At 36.2% G+C, this 21,450-nt stretch overlaps 1 protein-coding gene across 2 annotated transcripts in view; it reads left to right on the plus strand.

Moving 5' to 3' along the window:
* Positions 1–21,450, plus strand: part of il1rap.L (interleukin 1 receptor accessory protein L homeolog) — a 100,243-nt gene that overhangs the window by 65,897 nt on the left and 12,896 nt on the right. For both annotated transcript variants that reach the window (XM_018263595.2, XM_041563261.1), the window contains exons 3-10: positions 5,068–5,353; positions 7,762–7,951; positions 11,125–11,287; positions 13,428–13,499; positions 16,055–16,181; positions 17,030–17,178; positions 19,990–20,139; positions 21,272–21,415. In XM_018263595.2, the coding sequence (XP_018119084.1) occupies positions 5,068–5,353; positions 7,762–7,951; positions 11,125–11,287; positions 13,428–13,499; positions 16,055–16,181; positions 17,030–17,178; positions 19,990–20,139; positions 21,272–21,415 (1,281 nt within the window). The remainder of the gene's footprint in view (positions 1–5,067; positions 5,354–7,761; positions 7,952–11,124; positions 11,288–13,427; positions 13,500–16,054; positions 16,182–17,029; positions 17,179–19,989; positions 20,140–21,271; positions 21,416–21,450) is intronic.

The following is a 21,450-nucleotide window of genomic DNA, read 5'->3' on the forward strand; positions in this document are numbered from 1 at the left end:
GGGGGCCCCCGACGGGCTTCCCCGATCGAGATCTGGCCGAAAGTCGGCCAGATCTCGATCGGATGGGATTAAAAATCCCGTCGGATCGCGGCCGCATCTGTTCGTTGATGCGGTCCCGCGATCCGACCGCCCGTTTGGCGAACGCTAGGATCCGATCGTTGGGCCCTGGGGCCCACGATCGGATCAGCCCGATATTGCCCACCTCAAGGTGGGCATATCGGAGGGAGATCCGCTCGTTTGGCGACATCGCCAAACGAGCGGATCTATCCGTGTATGGCCACCTTTAGTCTTGGTATACTTGGTATATTTTAGAAGCAGACAAAACAGTAATCACTTGTGTAATCATTATGGTGCCGTAATGTTATGAGTTATAATAATGGCTTTGTTATTCAGACATTTTAACTAAATTCTGTACTCTCAATACCCTTTATGCTACAAGTTCCATTTTTAAGTGAATGGTTCCTAAATGTTTATTGTGTGATCAAGGGCATCAGGCAGGTGGGGAAATCTTTCCCTGGCTTAGAGAGGCCCTTGCCTTGTGTAATCTTCTAGTGCCAGTCAAGGATGTTATGACTTTCCCTTGGAGTCAGGAGAAATCTGGCACTTCCAGAGTTTCAGTATTAAGTCCACAGCAGGTTCAGTTACATAGTTATAGTAATGCCTCTGAATGTCAACATGGGGCTTGGCATTCAAAATACATGCACAAAGCTAAACTAAATTCAGTTTCATTTATTATTACATGGATCTTTCCCCAGCTGCTCTGATAAATAGCACCTGTTGTCATACTGTGTTATTTATCATACAGATATGCTGCAAAAAACATCAAAACTGGTGTGATTTGTGTTTTCCCAGAACCTCCATTTGAACATCTATGAAAAAAACTAGCTATCATTACACTTGCTCAAATGACATAGACTTTCAAATACAATGCTGTAATGGAACTACTATAAATCTTAATTTCTAAAGTTCTAAATGTACTACTACAGTATATCTGCTTTTTTTTTATTTTTTGGTTACTGATATCAGTGACCCCCTACAACCAGTTAGTTGTATCAGTTGGAGACTGAAATTTGGCCGAATAGAAATGCTAATAATTCATATACAATAAAGAGGAAAGGTCAGTTGTTAAAATGTTTAATATCAGGTATTGTTAGGTTTATACAGATATGGAATCTGTTATCCATAAACCCCATTAACCAGAATTCTCCTAAAGACAGCAATGTCATTTTCAATAAAACCCTATTAATTCAAACAATGCTTATTTTATTCGGTGATTTCCTTTTTCCCCGTAATAAAAACATGATAACTTGCACATCATGGCAATTAAGCTGCATTAATTAATGCTGATGACAAAGCAATCAGTCTGGGTATTTTAATGTTTAAATGTTATTTAGTAGCGCTAAGGTATTCTGATCCATCCATATCACAGAAAGACCCCTTATCTGGAAAACCTCAGGTATTCCAGACAAGAATAGTCCCATACATGTACAGAGCCAACAAACTCTGCAGAGTTCTACAGAGATTATATATCATTAACATCAGTCCCCCAGTGGAGCTTACAGTTTTAGGTTTGTATCAAATACACATATTATAGTTATGTTTTAACTGGAGACAATTAACCTACAAATAACTGGTTTGTTAATACAGAGAGAAATGTGTTTTTTTACCATCTCTACTTTTTTTTTTTGCATGTGTTCCTATTGTTTCTTTAGGGTCTTTCTTCCCATGTAACTTGATATATTTTCAGCTATGCAGCATGATTTTATAGTTTCTTTTCTTAGATTCTGTTATTATAAGGTGAGGTAGAGTTTGCTTTTCTATTTACACTTGCTTTTGCCATGTATTTTCTAGCAGTTTATCAAAAGGAGAAAAATAGGGACGTGAAGATGAAAATGCATGGAAAATGGCATCAATTCATATCCCTCTGGAATTAAGCTGCTTTCCTCTGGCAATATGACTTCTCAGCTTTTCACTTTATAACTGGTTCACTGTCAAGTGTAACCTTATAAAATGTGTTGTTTTGGTTACTAAAGATATAGGGAAAAATGTACCTTCCATTTGTAAAGAAGATGGATATTACTTGTCACTAAGGATTCCATAACCAGCCATAACCATTTAAAGAGAATAGTCCAGGGTAGGGTGCATTAAAACAGGCAATATAGTGTATTTATACAGACTCTGAGGTGATTTACAATATCCTCACATTTTACAACATGAAGTATATTATTTCTTATGTTATCTGACACAAATAACATAACTAAGCACCAGTTATAAACAGTGAAAGCTTAAAGTACAATTTATATATTGAATAAAGTACCCCCGCTTGTAAAATATAAGGCCAAGTTTTTTTTATACAGATCACAGACCTCCAAGGTAACGTCTAATATCCTTATATTTTGCAACAGGGGTACTTTATTTATTATAATACACAAGTTTCAGTGAGTCATATGACAGAAATGACATCACTATGCTCCGATTATAACCCATGACATCACTAAGCTCCATTTATAAGGATATCATTTACAGGATATCCATGGCTCTTGTGTATGATAATGAAATATTTTAAAGGATATTTAAGCAAACTTCAAGTTTTATCTGCAGGGTTATTTGCAAAAGCAGCAACAGTGATTTTTACATTGCCTTCAAACATAAGCCAATTGCCCTTAGACAAGCAAGCTGTACTCCGTGCAGCCATTAGCATTCTGTCAGTGACAACCAGTCTGTCTTATTAACGATTACATGTAGCTGTGGCTACACATGAATCAAGCAGCTTGGATGTGACACCCAGAGGCTTAGCAGTGCACTAAACACCATCAGCATCATTTGTCTATGACACTTGAGAATGAACTGCTGTCTTCTTCCGTCTGTGCCACTCACTGTCCTGGGAATCGCCGGGGATGTTGGATAATGGAAAATTGTCAATAGCAGTGCAGTAGAATGGAAGTATTGCTCTGTCCCCAGAGAGGCTATTCTGCTAAGTGAACTCCCGCACACTTACAAAATAATTTCCCTGCATTTGGACGATAGATAGTGGTTTATGTGACAGAATAGTTTGACATTTATTCATTGGGAGATGATTATGTGTATATTTGTAAAAGAATAGTAGTGCACTCCTTGGACATTCTCTTTTTAAAAAAAGTATTGCACCATGCCAGAAAATTGATGTTCTGGCTCTTCAGATTTTGAGAAAGGCTCTAGGCAAGAGCTGAAACAGTAATTTTCTGGCATAAAACATGAAAATATATAATATAAATTAAATATAATAAACCTGTCACATGGTTTCTTATTGTCACCACAGATGTTACAAAAATGCCTGGTGAAACTGGCTCACTGCCTTGCTTGAATTTATAGCGACTTTCTGTGAGGTTTTTTAATAATAGCTCCTTCTCATGGGTGTTGATGGCCAGTATAAAACAATACAAGGGCTAATGTATCTACAGAATCTGGTGATAAACATTTTGTATATGAATGTCCTTGGATAATGTTTATTTTCTATATTTTGTTGATCTGGTGTCATTGGAATTCTAATTGAACTGTGGGTCTCATGAGAAACCATAAACTTATGCTATTTGCTGCCTTGCAGAGTATAATTTTGCACAGAAGAGCACAAAAATTGGCTGTGAGTTCCAATATTCATACAGATAGCTTTGCTTTGGTATTATTTGGTATTATTATTTGGTATTTTGCTTTGGGTTTGTTCTTTGGGAAAATCTAGAGTAGCATAAAAGCAACCACAGAAATTATTATTATTATCATCACATATTTATAAAGCGCCAACGTGTTGCTCAGGGAAGTTCTATGACCATGTAAAGGCATATAAAGCAAGTGTCTTTGAACATGCGTCTAAGAACTTGTAGGTGATAGCATCCTCATATTTAACAACAGTGAGTCAGTTTATTTTTATAGAAAACAAGTTTGTGAGTTGTCTTACATAGATTATATCACTTAGCCAATAATAATGATGACTTTACTAAACACCATTTATAAGAGTATATTACAGTTAAGCCAAAGTTTTGTGTACTTTATATAATTATAAATACCTACCTACAGTACCAGATGGAGGTGTCACTCATAATGTTACCCAAGGTCTCAATGAAGATAAATCTGATAAATGTTAAGCACTATAGAGAGATATTGACTACATGCTCCAGTCTTATTGAGTGTCTGCAAGAATGGCGATGGTTTAATAAACGTGGAATATCTAAGGTTATGTTAACTCTCAGTCCATTATTTAATAGAGCCCGTAGTTATGATGTTTTTCTTTTTTTATTTGCTGTGGGTTTTTGTAGTTGAAATATAGGGATAAGATAAGGGTTTCTCTTAGCATTATAAGTATATCTATCTATTCATCTGTATATGAATGCAAGCGTTTATTTTCTTTTTGTTTCCCAGTAAAAAGATTTCATCATTTATTAGAATCTTCCCATTTCATCCCTCAACAAATGTCAGTTAACCTCTAATGTTCCCCCTGCAGAAACAATATTAGTACAGTACTGTAAATGGCATACTCTGACCCTTTCTACACACTGCAATTCTCAGTGGCATTTTTACAATGTTCTGGACACTGGCTTGAGCTCAAGGTTCACCAGCTGCAAGGCAACTGACTTTGCTGCCCACTGTATGCTGAAAGTGATGATTTGCAATGAGTTTAATCTGCAGAGAAATCTTACTCCAATTCTGAAGTGATGTCTCTGCACAGTGGGTAATGTACAATGTACTTAAGCAGTTGACATGGCTGTCACAGCATTTGTAGAAACCTATAGTGTATTACAAAATGTGTACCCCTTACTGTTTTTTAGCAAACCTATCTGCAAGTCATGTTTTTGTAAACTGATAAATACGTTTATAAAAAAAATAAATTTTCCCTTTTGTTTTTGTACAATGTAGGCCACTTTAATACATTTTATAGAACAACTCTAGTCTAAGCTCTTATACAAAGTTGCAGAGTTGTTCAGTTAGTGGTCAATAAATCAGCATTGTAACCTGCAACGTAGTGGTAATGTGGTAATTCTGGGAATAAAGGCATAACGTCTGTGATGTCTAGATGTGATCTGTTTTTATCCCTAGAGCGATGTGATGATTGGGGAGTGGACACTATGAAGTTAATCCAGGCATATGAAGGAGAACCTGCCCGCATTCGATGCCCTCTTTTCCAGGACCTTTTAAAATATAATTATAGCACAGCACATTCAGCGGGTCTGACCCTAATGTGGTATTGGACAGGCCAAGGGAAGGACCTTGAAGAGCCTGTCAACATCCGTCTTCCAAACAACAGAATCATCAAAGACAAGGACACACTATGGTTCCGGCCTGCTATCATCAGTGACACAGGAAACTACACCTGCATGCTTAGGTATATTTTATGGCGTGTTATAAAGAAATATATTGCATTATTTAACTGAATCGAAATACAACATTCTTTCATGTATCTGTCTTGTCTTTTATGTAAACCATATACGACAGCAAAGTTGCTGAAGAGAATGCATTTTGTGATATGAGAGGTTAACAATAGTAAAATAGAAAGGAAGTGGGGTCATGCATATACTATAAATAATAACAAATGCAGGAATACAGCCTTCATACTGTAATATAAAAACATACAATTTAATTGGAGTGTTTTAAGCCACCCTGCTTGTTTTTCTGTGGAGATTACATAGATAATAAAATATAGGGGTTGAGGGTTTTTTTTTGTAGCTGCTCTTTAAAAGCTCTTGCGCAAAAGTCACCATGGACAGGTTTAGCAGGTTTGACAAGGGTAAGCGCAGTACAGGTATGGGACCTATTATCCAGAATATGGAACCTAATGTCCAGAATACTCGGCACCTGGCGTTTTCCAGATAAGGGGTCTTTCCATAGTTTCGATTTCCATAAATTGTCTGCTAAAAAAACATTTAACCATTAATTAAACCCAATCAAACCCCAATACATTGTTTTGAAAGAGTGTAAAATCCTTTTTTTATTGTAATTGTATTTCATTTTTTTAATGCAAACAAGTACGCAAGTGCAGACTTGAAATCAATAGTTATGTGCATTATGTATGGCACAGATACACTGAAGGCATATCAATTGCATTGAATCAGAACACATCGAATCAGACTCACAACTGTACTTTTTCTCCATAGTTTAGCAATGAATTCAATCTCCATCCTTTTTCTAAATCAAGTTAAAGTGGGAAACTTTCCAAAATAAGCACTTTAAAATACTATTTAAAAATGAGGTTTTATTAGGAAGGAAAGTCTGCATTTACCAAAAAATACATTTAGGCTCTCTCTGAAGATGGGGGTCACAGACTCGTTTCTCCACTATATTAATGCAGAGCTACTGTGCATGACTCGTCCTGACGTCACGGACCAACAGCCAATAGGATTTTTCCTGTGCTAGTGAATGAGTGTGGCCCAGGCACTGATCTTACAGAAGAATTTTACATACTGCCAATCTTTGTAGCCTTGCTTAATGTAAGCGCTGACTAATTATTGCTAGTATTCAAATGATCCATTTTTAATAACAATAATGTATTTGGAAAAGTACCTCTTTCTCTAATTTTTTGTTACAAATATATAATTGGTCATATGTTTTAGGCTTGCACTTTCCTGCATTTCTTTTGAAAACTGTCTTCCAACCTCCTTGAACCCTTACAGTATATGAAGGAGCACTACAATTCCCACTCTATCTATGAAAGAGGCTATCTGGGTGCACTTCAGCAACTTCTCATCTGTTCTTGGAAATGCATTTTAAATGTGCTTTGGTTTTTTTTCAGCAACCCACAGAGCAATGCTATAAATTAATTCTGCCTCTGAGAGCTTTGGTTCTGAGCGGTGTTTAGAATGTGTAAGTCCATAAGGAATCAAGCCTAAATTAGCAGGGATGCTAAGAGCAATATGTGTACAATGGCTGACAGCAAGCCTTGAATATACTGCTGTTTGATCAAGAGAGCCTTAAAGCTCTGCCTTTGGTTAAATGCAGAACAGGTTTTGAATTATTTTTAAAAAATATTTTTTGTCTTTAAATGAAAATGAAGTTATGGGCCTTAATTTCCAGCACACCATAATATAGCAATGTCCAGAATTATTGTACTACAAGCAGGTAGTTATGGGAGTTGTAATAACAGCAAGGACAATACATCCTCAATATTTTTAATCTTTACAAATGTTACTTACTCCTTTAAATAAACAGTTTGGGCACAAATGATAGAGGCTTGACTTGTCTTATAATTGTTACAGTATTGTAACATCTTGCTGGTGCTGGTTCTCTTGCAAGGTGACCATGATAAGAAAATCACATTTTACAAATTATTTTTATTAGAGGCCAAAAAAAGGAGGATTACAATATATATTGATTAAAAGTAAAATGGGTATATGTTATAAGAGACACAATGTTATCCCAGGAGCAGTATCTCATAGCAACCAATCAGCAGGTAGCATTGACTGGTCACCTATGTAAAAGCAAACATTGTATTGGTTGTTTTGGATTACTGCTTTCTGGATAATGGGTTTCCTGATAAGGGAGCCCTATGTATAGTAAGCTTGTAAGTATCTGCAAATTATGATGCAGTTTAGCTGTCACCAAACTAGGATGAATAGAGGTGTGATAGAACAGTGTAAATAATCAAAACACATAATAGCAGCAAAATAGATTTTCTCCTAGTCTGATTTGCTGTTTGCCAAACATTTTTATTTCCCTTGATTTATTTGGTATTCTCCTATGCCATCACACAAGGAACATTTGATGATATAAATGATCATATCTACTTTATTTTTTCAGAAACACATCGTTTTGCAGCAGAGTTGCGTTTCCCCTGGAAGTTGTACAAAAGGATGCAGATTCTTGTGTTAGTCAAGCTGTGAAACCAGAATTAGTGGAGCTTCCTTTAGAGCACATAGAGCAGCTCCCGTGTCCAGACACTGACGGCTTCTTTCCTGTAAATGTGACTCCTTCTGTAACATGGTACAAGGTAGGAGAATGTGTTTCTGAAGCTAATGGTGCGTACACTAATAGCAGCATCTTAGCCCTCTGCACTCTCTCTTTCTCTCTCTCTCTCTGGATAGATAGATAGACAGTAGCTGATGCCACCAAACACAAACAAGTAACCAGACAATGTTTTAATTCATATATAAGATTTATATTCATTAATGTACTCAGCCTAAGATGAGGCAGTGCAGTCATATAGTATTGCAATTAACTGTAATGCCCATATCTCTATGTTTTCTGTGCAGTCCTTAAGTTTAAAGGCGCTATAAAAACAAAACAGGTATTTATAGCTTTTTACAAAGAATGCTAGATTTATTTTATAGATGTCACAACTGGCTTAATAAGTAACCAACCAGTTGCATAAGAATAAGGCAACAAGGAAGTAGGTCAATAGTTTGTAGCTGGAAATGATGACATGAGTGTTATATAGCAACAAAATAAATAGAGCAATGCATGCACCAACTGAAAAGCAATTAAGGAACAGTAACACCAAAAACCGAAAGTTTATCAAAGTAATTAAAAAATAATATAATGTTAACCTGCCCTGATAAAAGCTGCGTGTTTGCTTCAGAAAGTCTGCTATAGTTTATAGAAATACGCTGATGTGTAGCCACGGGGGCAGTCATTCAACCTGGAAAAAAGGAGAAAATGCATAGGTTACATAGCAGATAACAGATAAAAACACCATTATATTCTACAGCATACCTCCCAACTGTCCCTTTTTTGGAGGGACAGTCCCTCTTTTGACAGCTCAACCTGCAGTCCCTCATTTGTACTGGAAAGTCCCTATTTTCTCTGCACTGAACAGCCAGAAAAAGAAACAAAGTTTCTAACTCAATTGGCTTTTAGAGCACAGAACATCTAACAGGTGCAAATAAGATACTTTGTAACAATTTTGAGACACAAAAGAACAGACAAAGAACAAAGAACAGTTTAGATAAGGAGAAATATTTTCAAACTTTCATAACCTGCTAAATTTTGTAAAATGAACATGGTAGTTGGGGGTGTGGCCACAGAAATGGGCGTGGTCAAAACAATTTGCTACTCTACGTGCGAAAAAAACATTTTGTCCCTCTTTTTACATTACAAAATGTTGGGAGGTATGTTCTACAGGGTTTATCTGTTATCTGCTTTGTAACCTGTGCCCTTTCTCTTTTTTTCCAGTTTGAATGGCTGCCCTGTGGCTACACAGCAGCTTATTTATATAGTCTTTCTGAAGTAAACACACAGCTTGTACCAGTGCAGGGCAACAGTATATTACATATTAATTACTATACAACACATTTTATTTCTTGCTGTTACTGTTCTTTTAACTATAAATACCATATGCCAGAGATAAAAAAAGAATAGATACCCCACACATAATATGATATCATATATAAAATAAAAATCACCATAGAGGTAGATAACAAGCTTTGAACTTTAGAATAAAGGAGGCCCTTGGGAGGCCAATTAAGAAATAGCCAGCACTACATTCAGACATTTCATTCACACTAACCAGAGTCCATGGGGAACATACAGACTAAGGCAAGAACTCCTAGAATATTTCATGCACGTTCTCACATGCCATAAGTCAGTATTCACTGTGTCTTGTATACAGTATATATATATATATATATATATATATAGTGGCACAACTAATTAATAGAACATGAGGGAATTTCAACCCAAAAAATATTTTTTTGCCTTATAAAAGAAAACCTAATTCTAAGCAACTCTTTGCAATATACATTTATTACACATTTTCTATGGTTTTTAAGTTATTTGTATGTATTGCTATTGAAAGCAGTGATTGTCTGGGAAACATTGTTTACAACAACCAAAAGGTGGCTTTCAAAAGCACTGACATTTTTCAATAAACGTGTATTGGAAAGTTGCTTAAAATTGGAGTTCTTTTTTTTTATTTTGGGGTTGACATGCTGTTTAAACACACAGCATTGCAATGTTGGTCCAGTCTTTAAAGTCCAAATGATGTAATAAACCTACACCAATAAACAAATCAGGAGTTAGACTAATCAGCGATCAGTCTAAGGGGCAGGGGCAGAAAATTAGACAAAATGACAATTCACAGGGATATTGCCAAAAAGGCCAGTAACACACTTCACTAGCAAAAAACCTCAGTGTTGGAGAAGTTTCGCCAGGCAAATTTTCGCTCAGGTGAACAATCATTACTTAATCATTACATAAAAAAAGACAAAATTCTGGCGGTTTTTCATATTTAATGTGGTACAGTATTATGTTTACAAGTTGTAACTGTTAATCATTTGCTATTGACACGTTTTTAAACATTTGAAGCTCATTCCATGTTTGTTTTTGGGTAGACTCATGGCCTAGGACAATAGAGGATGTCTTGCCTTTATTTTGCTTCTATTTTTAATAATAAGTGGCCACTTCCAGCAATTTCCCCAACATCACTAATAAATACATACATCACTAATAAATACATACATATGCCCTTTAAATTAATATAAGCGTAAGTTTCATAAAGTTTTGCTAGGAAGAAAGTAACACTAGACAAAATTTGCTAAGATTCTCTGGCTTTCTGGGACTAAATTGTCCATTTTGATAAATACCATATTTGTCGCAAAATAATGTTTGACATCGTTATGTATGCAAATTTAAGTATAGCAAAGCTTTCTGAATCTAAATTCCGCAAGTAAAGTGAATCTGCCCCTATTGCTAGCAAGACATACTGGTCTAGTCTTATTAACTATGTATTTTCCATATTTCTCTTTTTTGTCTTTACTTTTTGATCAGTATACAATAAATGTACCACAATGGTAGTGATGCCACAGTGATAAGCACATAAAAGCCACACTATACACAAATTGTAGCATAACGCAGTCTTATAAATTAATGAATAAGTCCCCAGAATCCCCTAGACTCAGCTCATAAGCCTAAATCAGAACTGAAATATACAGGTCAAGCAAATGAAGCAGATCTCTCAATGGGCATCTCAGCCACCTTTTTAATTACTTGTGACAGTGTCTTGCTATTTTCTATTGTTATTCATTGTTTGATTTACTCCATTATAATTATCCAATTTCTTGGTCTAATTATTGCATTCAAAGCAATGGCTTGCACAATGTCATATAAAACACATAGGGCCTCATTTATAATGTTGAGCTGACTTTGCTGTATGTCTTTTTTAAATAGGACTGCATTTCTGAAAAATTTTATGAGCGAGTCCCCAAAGGCCTCAACCTAACTTTTTTGGTTGTAAGATCAAACTATCAAGGAAACTACACATGTATCGTTACTTATGAGGACAATGGAAAGATCTATAACCTTACTCGAACTAGTGAAGTTACAGTAGTAGGTAAGAAACTGCTCATCAAGAATAATACTATTTATCTTTATTAACAAAAGTGTGGCCTAATAATAAACTAATAAAGATGTGTTACAGTATTTATTTATTTAGTGTCTTGGGTCTGTATTTTAATTCTGGGATATTGACTGCTTGGGCAAATTTCTATTCCCTTATTACCTTTTTAATGTTACTTTTACATTGAAGAGTTTAAGAAGAAACCATTAAATGTGTTGTTTATGTATGGATATACATATTTATAAATGCTACTTTTATTTGCAGTGTTATATATTACAATACAACTACCGTATAACAATTATATACAAGTATAACAATACAACTATATACAATTATATTGCAGTACCAGTGTTAAGAGACACAGGAGAAAGTAGGTTCCTGTCCTGTACAGCTTAGAATATAAAGCAGCCAGTAAATGACATAAAATAGGAGGGTAATTCGTTTAACCAGTTGAAAACTGTTATTTTATCCTGAGGAAGGCAAAAAAACCCTTTTGAATTGTCTCCAATATGAAAAATTACTTTCTGATTCCAAGATGGCTAAAAAGCCTTCCAACCCCTTCTTGAAGCTATATAATGTATCAACCAGTACAACAGATTCAGGGAGATAATTCCATAACTTCACAGCTCTCACTGTAAAAAACCCTTTCCTAATATTAAGATGTAACCTTCTGTCTTGTAATCGAAATAGATGCCCTTATGTCTGCTGGAGGGACCTTCTGGTAAACAAAGCATTAGAGAGGTTATTATTTGGTCCACTTTGTCCCCTTAAGACCTCTTCTCCAGTACGAACAAGCACAACTTGGCCAGTCTTTATTCATAACTAAGACTTTCCATAACCTTTACAAGCTTAGTCGGCCTTGTTTGGACTCTCTAATTCAGTAATGTCCAGTTTGAGCTCTGGAAACCAAAACTGGGTGGCATATTCTAGATGGGGCCTTACCATGCTCTGTAATCTACCCATTAATCTACACCCCTTTGTACTGGCATTGCTTGCTTCATCCAAGTTTATTATCTATAAGGACCCCAAGGTCCTTCTTCATCAAGGATGTGCCTATTTAATGCTATTAAGTGTATAAGTGTATCCCAAAAGCATAACGTTACACTTATCAACACTGAATCTCATCTGCCACTTAGCAACCCAAATTGCCAGTTTCTACTGCAAGGATGCCACATCCTGGATGGAATTAATTAAGCTGCATAGTTTTCCGCCATCTGCAAACACTGATACATTACTAACAACACCCTCCCCTAAGTCGTTTATAAACAAGATGAATAAAAGTGGCCTCAATACCAAGCCCTGAGGGACCCCACTAAGAACCCTACTTCAAGTAAAGAATGTACCATTGAGTCTGTAGTCTGTGTTTTGTGAAGAGCGATTATAGAACTTGATTGAAGTTTGAGTAGTTTTGATAGTATAACAGGAAGGAAGGCATATTAGTAAGAACTACACAGAGAGTGGCCATTCTTTTATACAATACTATTTGTTTTATGTGGCATAACCACCATACAGCAAACTCTCTTGCCTGTTGGGAAGCCCGGACTGCAGGATCTGCTTTATGGTAGTCCCAATCCCCAACTCCCTTTAGCCACCTGCCACAGATGATCAATCAGCTGGTTGGATGGGGGGACTGGCAAGTCCATGCAGGGCCCTCCTATAGATTTTGCATGGACGCTGGTCTTTTTTTTAGTTATGCCATTGTCTACAGCAAGACAAAACTGCTTATTATTTTCTCTGGAGCCCACCTGCTATAGAATCTTAGCTTTTTATTTATAGCATAGAGAAAGCTGTGTGCACATTACTGACCCAGGTCTAGTAAAGGCCACAGTGTCTCAGCCTTCATTACTTTTGCTTTATGAATATCCCTACAAGCAATTGGTTCATGATAAGGTATGACTGGTCCTCTATACTCTGTGGAGGTCAAATTATTTAAAGGGTCTCTACTGGTTACAGGAAAGAAGTAGTTCTTGCTAAATCATTGTCTCTGTTCTCTTTTACTCACTGAGTGTATGGACATTTTTCCACTGGAGGATTCCTCCATATGCAGCATCTCCATTCCAAATTGGCACTGGGTTTTCTTAACATCCCCCCTCCTAAAATGTACTGTGATTATTTGTCATGTGTTTTTTTGCAGGATCACCTAGAGATGAAAAACCACCAGTGATGACAAGCCCAAATGCTAAAGCAGTGTATGAGTTTGCAGCAGGTAAATAGCACCATCTGCATTACAGACCTGTGTGAATTGGACATATTTTTATTGTCTTAACTTGTGTATAATACAGTTCTAGCATGAGAATAGAGTGAAAATCAGTAAAATCAGTCAGTGGTACACGAGAAAAGAAGTCTTGTTTTGAACAAAAGTCCCCAAGTGCCCTTTTATGTTTACAGATTAGAGAGATGTTTAATAATGTCTTGCACATAAAAGTACTGTCACTCTATTTTGTTATGTGTAATTTATATTCTGATAAATATGGCAGTACATTTTTTAAATTTGTTTCTTTTAAATGTGATATTTTAATGTTCACATTAAAGCTAGCCACACACAGACTGGCCTTTGGGAGATGCAGTTTTTAGTTACGTTACGACAGCCGATGTTATTTGGCCACTCTTTGGCATATCATTGGACCGTCTGATTGAGTTTTCTTGCTAATGTTCAACTGTATAAGGTATATTCTTTTTGTGATCTCTTGCAGTGATTGACAGCATTGAAGCTCCCCAGAAAGTTTATGCTTAATGTTACAGTCCAACCAATGAGTTACATGTACACACCCTTTTTAAACTTCTTTTGCTTATACAAAGCACTGCAGATGGGTTCAGCTTGAGGTTTTTAAATGATAGAGGAAGTGGTCACAAAGTGTTTAAAAGCAAAAGAAATTTTCTGCATAAATATACACCTCAGAGATCTAAACAATAGAAATAAATTGATTATTTTTATATATTTGATGTAACTCATAGGGAAAGGTAAAGTATACCCTGCTTATATGTTCATTTTACATTTACTTCATATTTAATACAAATGATTCTCATTAATCTGAATATACAAGTGCCTGATATTTTTCCTCTGTGCTCAGAGAACATTTCTGCACTCTATTCTGCAATTGGCAGTGAGCAAACCTAGTCACATCCTAAATGTACAAATATGACTATATGCCTGCAGTAAAACAGTAAGATATTTAGAAGACATCAGTTATACTCAACCTCAGTAGTCATAAGTGGGATTTGTATTTGTTACAGATATTTTACATTATTCACATCAGTCACTGCCCCAGTGCAGCTTAAAATCTAAGGTTCTTATCACATTCATAGTATGGCCTATTTTATCAACATTCAAGGAACCAGCCTGTATGTTTTTGGTGTGTGGGAAGAAATCAGAGGTCTGGGAGGAAACCCAGAGCTGACACGCTGAGAACATACAAACTCCAGAACTGAACTCAATGCCCCATCGCTGCAAGGGAGAAGAGCTAATTACTAAGTTACTTGGCTGCTTTATCATGACCCATTGACCCAAGGGTGTCTGTTACAAAGCTTCTATACCATAATATCTTTCCACAGGGAACAACGTCACCTATTGTTTCTATAAGATGATAATAAATAGAATAAAGGTTTTAGAGACTGATGCAAAGCAGTGCTGACTCAGATGTTTTCTTATATAATTAAACTATCTATTGTTGTTTGACAAGTCAGATAGTACCTGCCAAGATTTAGTAATTTCCTTAGCGTAACCTGCTGGGCAATATGATGGCATGTTAGGGTATGGCTTCAAAAAAATAATGTGTTCTGCATTTACTACAAGGTATTGGTATGTTTACACAGTAGCAAAGAATGAATTATTTTGTAATTGTCTTGGTATTTTAACACAATACAATTTTTATTACTTTACTTCCTCATGTCAGAATATGATTAGCACTGATACTGGCATTACCAGGCATGATGTCTGTCAGTCTGAAATGCATTTATTCACATTAAATAGGTTAAAGGAATTGTACAGTGTAAAAATAAAAACTGTGTAAATAGATAGGCTGTGCAAAATAAAAAATGTTTCTAATATAGTTAGTTAGCCAAAAATGTAATGTATAAAGGCTGGAGTGATTTGATGTATAACATGTCAGTCAGAACACTACTTCCTGCTTTTCAGCTCTCTTGGTTTACACTGACTGGTTACCCTGGCTACCAGGCACTAACCAATCAGAGACTTGAGGGGGTGCCACATGGGTCATTTCTGTTGCTTTTGAATCTGAGCTGAATGCTGAGGATCAATTACAAACTCACTGAACAGAAATGTACCATATGGCCCCCCTTCAAGTCGCTGACTAGCTCAGAGTTATAGAGCTGAAAAGCAGGAAGTTGGATTCTGGCTGTTTTATTAGACATCTGTTCACTCCAGCCTTTATATAATACATATTTGGCTAACTAACTATATTAGAAACATTTTTTATTTTGCACAGTCTATCTATTTACACAGTTTTTATTTTCACACTGAACTGTTCCTTTAAAGATGTCAAAACTGGCAGGAATGAATTGTGTAACCGGTCCATTTTAATAAAACATCTCTGATGAGTATAGATTTGCACATTTCAGCGATGACTATTACCTTCATCTCTCACTATATCCTTTTTGCAGCTTACAGTATATTACAGTAAATAATATTTGTGTATCTGTAATCCTCTCTTTAAAAAAACAAAAGTGTTCTGCATTCCATTGTACAGAAATCCTAGAGCGCAACTTGACTTTTAATGGAAGTTCATTTGTTTGTTTCTCTAGGGGAAGAAATGCTCCTTTCCTGTGAAGTATTCTTCTCTTTTGTACGGAACTCTCGTATGGATATCTGGTGGACAGTTGATGGCAAGAAGATAGAAGACAATACTGAGAGAATTACTATTAGTGAAAGGTAATGTAATAAATCGGTCTGGAAACCTGTTATGCAGAAAGCAACGAATTGTGGTTAATGGTTGCTGCACATGGAGCTGCAAGTTCATTTGCTGATTTACATGACACTAAATCCGTTGTGATATGTCATTCTGTTATGGACCATTGTGCATTGTGTAATGTCAAAACAAAAATTGTCCTATCTGTATGAGAGAATAAAACTGTTAGGAAGTGCATGTTCTTTACCAATAAAACTGGGTGTAGCACATGGAACGTCCTTGCTATACATCATTGCATAATAAAAACTCTCAGGAACAGATACATTAAAATCTACTTTACTAAGTGGCTACTTGATTTCATAGCCAGAAATTAAGCTACAGGCCAATATGGAGATTAGGAAAGTATGTCTCTCCCATATGGTTAGCCCATATGGAAGATGGCACTTTTGGCCATGGGATTTTGTGCCATATAACAAGGTGCCCAAAAATAAATTTTCAGTGCAATGAACAGGAATCTTTGTGGGTAAAACACTTATGTGAAAATGCCTTCTTATGAACTTTCGTGTGATCACTTGATTTGCGTGGTTTTCCAACAAATCGTCTTGTTTGTGGCAAAGGTATTATCTGGCATGTTTCTGTGGGCGACAAAGCACTTCGCTGTCACCCTAGAAGTGCTTTGTGATTCTGTCTAGTGTTCATTTGTTATGCTCTCATGGGTCTTTTTTCAACCATGCTTCTTATGGAATAGTTGGGCACTCTTTTGTACTCTATACCCTATAAACATTTTTGGTTATATTGGTACACAGTGGAAATCATTTCCTTTATTTGATAAACACAACAAGTAATGAATTGTTCTCAAATTATACCCTAGTGTGGATAAGCAACTTGGTGGAGCAAAGACAATTAAACTGGCCCTCAGTACTAAACAGATAACCGTGGAGGAGCTAAAGCGCAATTATACCTGTTCAGCAAGGAACAGTTTGGGAGAAGTCTCCAGGCAAGCAGCAGTGAAAGAAAAAGGTAAAATGAAATGACTGTGCACTTGAGTCTTCCTCAGTGGCAAAATGTAGCTGTGATTTACACTGTCTTGTTTAAAGCTGTGCATTTGTAGAATATAGTAATTTATGATCAAACAATGCAACGTTAACTTTTAATCTTTGGTGGAAAGCCCTCATAAAAATAAAAAGGAATGCAACATTAATTTCAGGGGAAAAAAATACTTACTTTCAAGGGAGTCTTTAGGTGAAAGCACATGTTGCTCCAATTTGAAAGGAATTTGAAAATATTTGGATGTAATAACAATTTAGAAGAATGTATAGTAAAATGCATACTGTATGAACTGGAGAAGCTGTACTGTAAGTTAACCACTGCACTGTCAACATTTCTAAAAAGAAAAAACTGAAATTGTTTAAGTAAATGAGTAAAGAGGTCAGGAGAGTATTTAGGATCATTCTGAGGATTTGCCTCCCTTTTAATGGAATACTATTGTTGGAATCCCAGGGCTTAATTTGGGACTGAGACCAGTCATATTGTGCAATTATTTTTTAAATTTGAACAAGTCTTTTATTTTTTTGTGTTTATGTTCTTTTTCATGCTTTTATTACTAGCTTTGTCTTTTTTTCCAAGAAAAAGAGCCTTGTCATGCTTTATGGACTTTTGATCCCTAAGTCAGGGTTTGTAGAACATAGAATGGAGGCTGCTGTCTATCTTAAACAAGGCCACACATTTAGACAGTTCAAAGGGATGATTTGTAGAATATTAAATGAATATGAATATTAAATGAACTTGCACTGCCCATGTAACAGAAGTGCTGTCATTTTAAATTTGTCATGGTGGCTTCCAAAAACTTCTACAAATAAGGAAAGAGCATTAGGTCCAGAAGTATTTCTATAATCTATAAGGACTTCACATGTGACATGTTTTTCCCCTAATCCTCTAACAGTTTTTAGGTATTAAAGTATTTTTTAATTCCGTAGAAAAAATGAATGTCAGTGTCAATTATTTTGTAAATAAATTACATTGATATGTCTATAAGTTGTGCAAGAATGCACAATGGGAACTTTTACTCTTTAAATCACTGCTGTGATCAGTATTCTAGAATCTCGCATTCATTTGACATTGCATGACCTCTTTCCCATTATCAAAATCTCTGCAAATGACTATGTGCACTTTTGTGGCACCTTCTACAAACCTTGGCTGGTCAATTTTCCATTTCAAAGATCACAGGCTCTAGAGGTTCACACTTGTTTAAATTGACTGTTGAATTTATCCCATGGGTTTTAGTGTGGCTAAACTGATTGATTACCGGAGTATAACACAGGATTAATTCCAACCGCTCCATTTAAGATCTCAAGGTATTTCTATTTCCCTCTCTGCATATTTACATTTATACTAGTGATGCGCCGAATGCATGATCCGGTTATGAACCTGAGCATTTTTGGCAGGGTAAGTGCTATTATGGATTTGTGGAATTGGTAAAAATAATTTTCAGTGTTTCTATAAATTGATTTTTACCAATTCCATTATAGTCAAGCAGTCCATATTAAGTTACTGAATATCACTGCTAAAGGCGGTTAAATCAATTCTGATGAATTACCACAATTGTATTATTTATTATCTGCTATTTATATAGCGTCAACACATTTACAAAGTACTTTACAGAGATTATACATCATTCACGAGTGCCTAATGTCCATTACAGTCTAGTCCGTATCACATTTACATATAGAAGGTCCAATTTTATCAGGAGACAATGAGCCTGCCTGTATGTTTTTGGAGTATGGGAGGAAACCAGGGTACCCAGAGGAAGCCCACACAGACACAGGGAAAACATACAAACTCCTTCTAGATAATGCTCTGGTTGAAATCAAACTCAGGACTTCAGTGCTGCAAGGCAGAAGTAGTACCCACTGAGCCACCATGCTGCCCCTAAATAAAAAACAAAACAACTTAATAAATGTGCCAATTAATTAAATCACTTTCCCGACTGTCAGGAAAATATTAAAACCAATGATAAACTGTTGAGTATACATTAGGATTCCCCAATTTGAATTGTAATAAATTTGCTTCTTAGCATTTAGCCCAGATTAATCCAAACCCTTTGTGTGCAAATTAGTATGTGGTTCATTTTTTTCTGTCAAATTGGTGCATGTAAAATTCACATATCTTAGTGGTATTTGCCATTGTGCATGTCTTTTCTAATGCATTTTCTCTGCAGGCAGCAATATCTACTCACAAGTAAGAGTAGCAGAATTCCGCAACTTCTACACACAATGTACTCTAAATTAACATTGAACATTATTAATTAACAGAAAATAGTAATTCAATGTGTTGTTAATAGTTTGGAGTATTTCTGTTTTAAGAGGATGACAATGAAAAAGTAGCAGCTGTATTTGTGTCAATTAAAGGTGGCCATACACTGCAGAATAAAGCTGCCGATATTGGTCCTTTAGATCGATTCGGCAGCTTATCTGCCCGTGTATGGGGGCTTCTGACAGGGCTCCACCGTCGATATCTGGCCAAAAATTGGACAGATATCGATCGGCAGGTGTGAATTTTCTTGCTATTGAGAATGGCATAGGATATTTGAAGCGGTCCCACAACCCTTCAGTGCCCATTGCCATCATTATAATATGATTGTTTGGCCCTAGGTCTGAACGATCAGATTAATCCGATATCGCCCCGACTGTTGGTGGGCATATTGGGGAAAGATCTTTTGGTGACCTCGCCAAACAAGTGTATCTTATAGTGTATGGCCGCCCTAAAACTCTGTATACTGACATCAGAATTACAGTAAAATGTTAATTATTTAAATTTTTTTTGCCGATACAGTGGGCACTCCAAGGTACATTACTGAATTGGCATGTGGACTTGGAGCAACTCTTTTCCTTGTGGTGTGCCTTATCATTGTATATCATGTCTACTGGTTGGAAATGGTGCTTTTCTACAGGGCTCATTTTGGCACTGATGAAACCATTGGAGGTAAGTATTGGGTTTAATCTTAAAACTGCACCAGAAACCTACTTACTAGGTGCCTGTTAAATAGTAACACATGCTGTCAGTTCTGTACACTCTATAGTCTGTTTAAAAGTATCCCCTCCCAACATCAGTTAACAGGGGGCTCAGATGGAAAAAAAATGCTCAATGCTTCGCTGGCACAGGGAGGAAGACAAGCACACAAAATATTGTAAGCTTGCAGCTGGTGACTGGCAACTAGGGTTATATTAATCCTGCATTCCCTGCTGTGATGGGATTGTCTCTCCCTAACCTTAATTTGTGAATTAAGCTGTGTAAACTGAATACAAGATTTACTGGCAGGCTGTTCCTTTTGCCACATGCAGTGCTTCAAAGCTGAAAGTGAAAATTTCATTTGAAGTATGCATATTTCAAGCCATATTATGGTATGATTTAGTAAAGCTTCCTTGTGTAAAGCAAAAAGCCCTTGTTGGCCAAGTTTCCTTCCTAGTGAAAATTATAATTTTGTCCCAAAAGTGGCATTATTATGAACTAAAACACAATATTTAAAGCAATTCCAGATTTAAGCAACACTGTCTAAATGAAAACCCAGATTTAGATTCTTTGGTCTGAATGTTATGAACCGGACAACTGGAGACTCTGTTGGTCCTGTACTTTGGTTCCTTCCAGATCATGCAGTTTTATGTTTTCTCGCCACAATTAGATTTTCCCTTAGAAGAGGAGATTTGGGCCAAAAAAATCTGAACACAAATCGCATGATTCTGTAATTATCACATAACTCTGTAGGGATTCATAGAATGCAAAGTTCACTCCAACTTGTAACCTACAATATGAAATGTGCACCATGCTGCAGTTACACCAACTTAAATAACAGCAACCACTTACCCTATAGAGTTCAAAGTCTCTTTTTTCCTCCTGAAAAAAGACTGAACCAATGGATCTAACACAATCACTAATGTGAACAAAGCTTTAGGTAAAATGCATTTAATCCATATCACACCAAGTAGGCATGGTGATCTAAGAAATAAGGCTGTTCATCTTTCATACTGCACCTTCACATTTGACATTCTACATTAACTTTTCTATTATTCTGAAAGATTTGCTGCAATATAGTTCACACTTTTTCTGAATTTGGCAGATGGAAAGGAATATGACGTCTATGTATCTTATGCAAGGAATGCGGAAGAAGAAGAATTTGTACTGGTGACACTGAGAGGAGTACTAGAAAATGAATTTGGTTACAAACTGTGTATCTTTGACCGGGACAGTTTACCAGGTGGAAGTAAGTAGGCCTGAGCTCCTCTTGCTATTGTGAAT

Source organism: Xenopus laevis, chromosome 5L (genome assembly GCF_017654675.1).
Source record: "Xenopus laevis strain J_2021 chromosome 5L, Xenopus_laevis_v10.1, whole genome shotgun sequence".
Lineage (NCBI taxonomy): Eukaryota > Metazoa > Chordata > Amphibia > Anura > Pipidae > Xenopus > Xenopus laevis.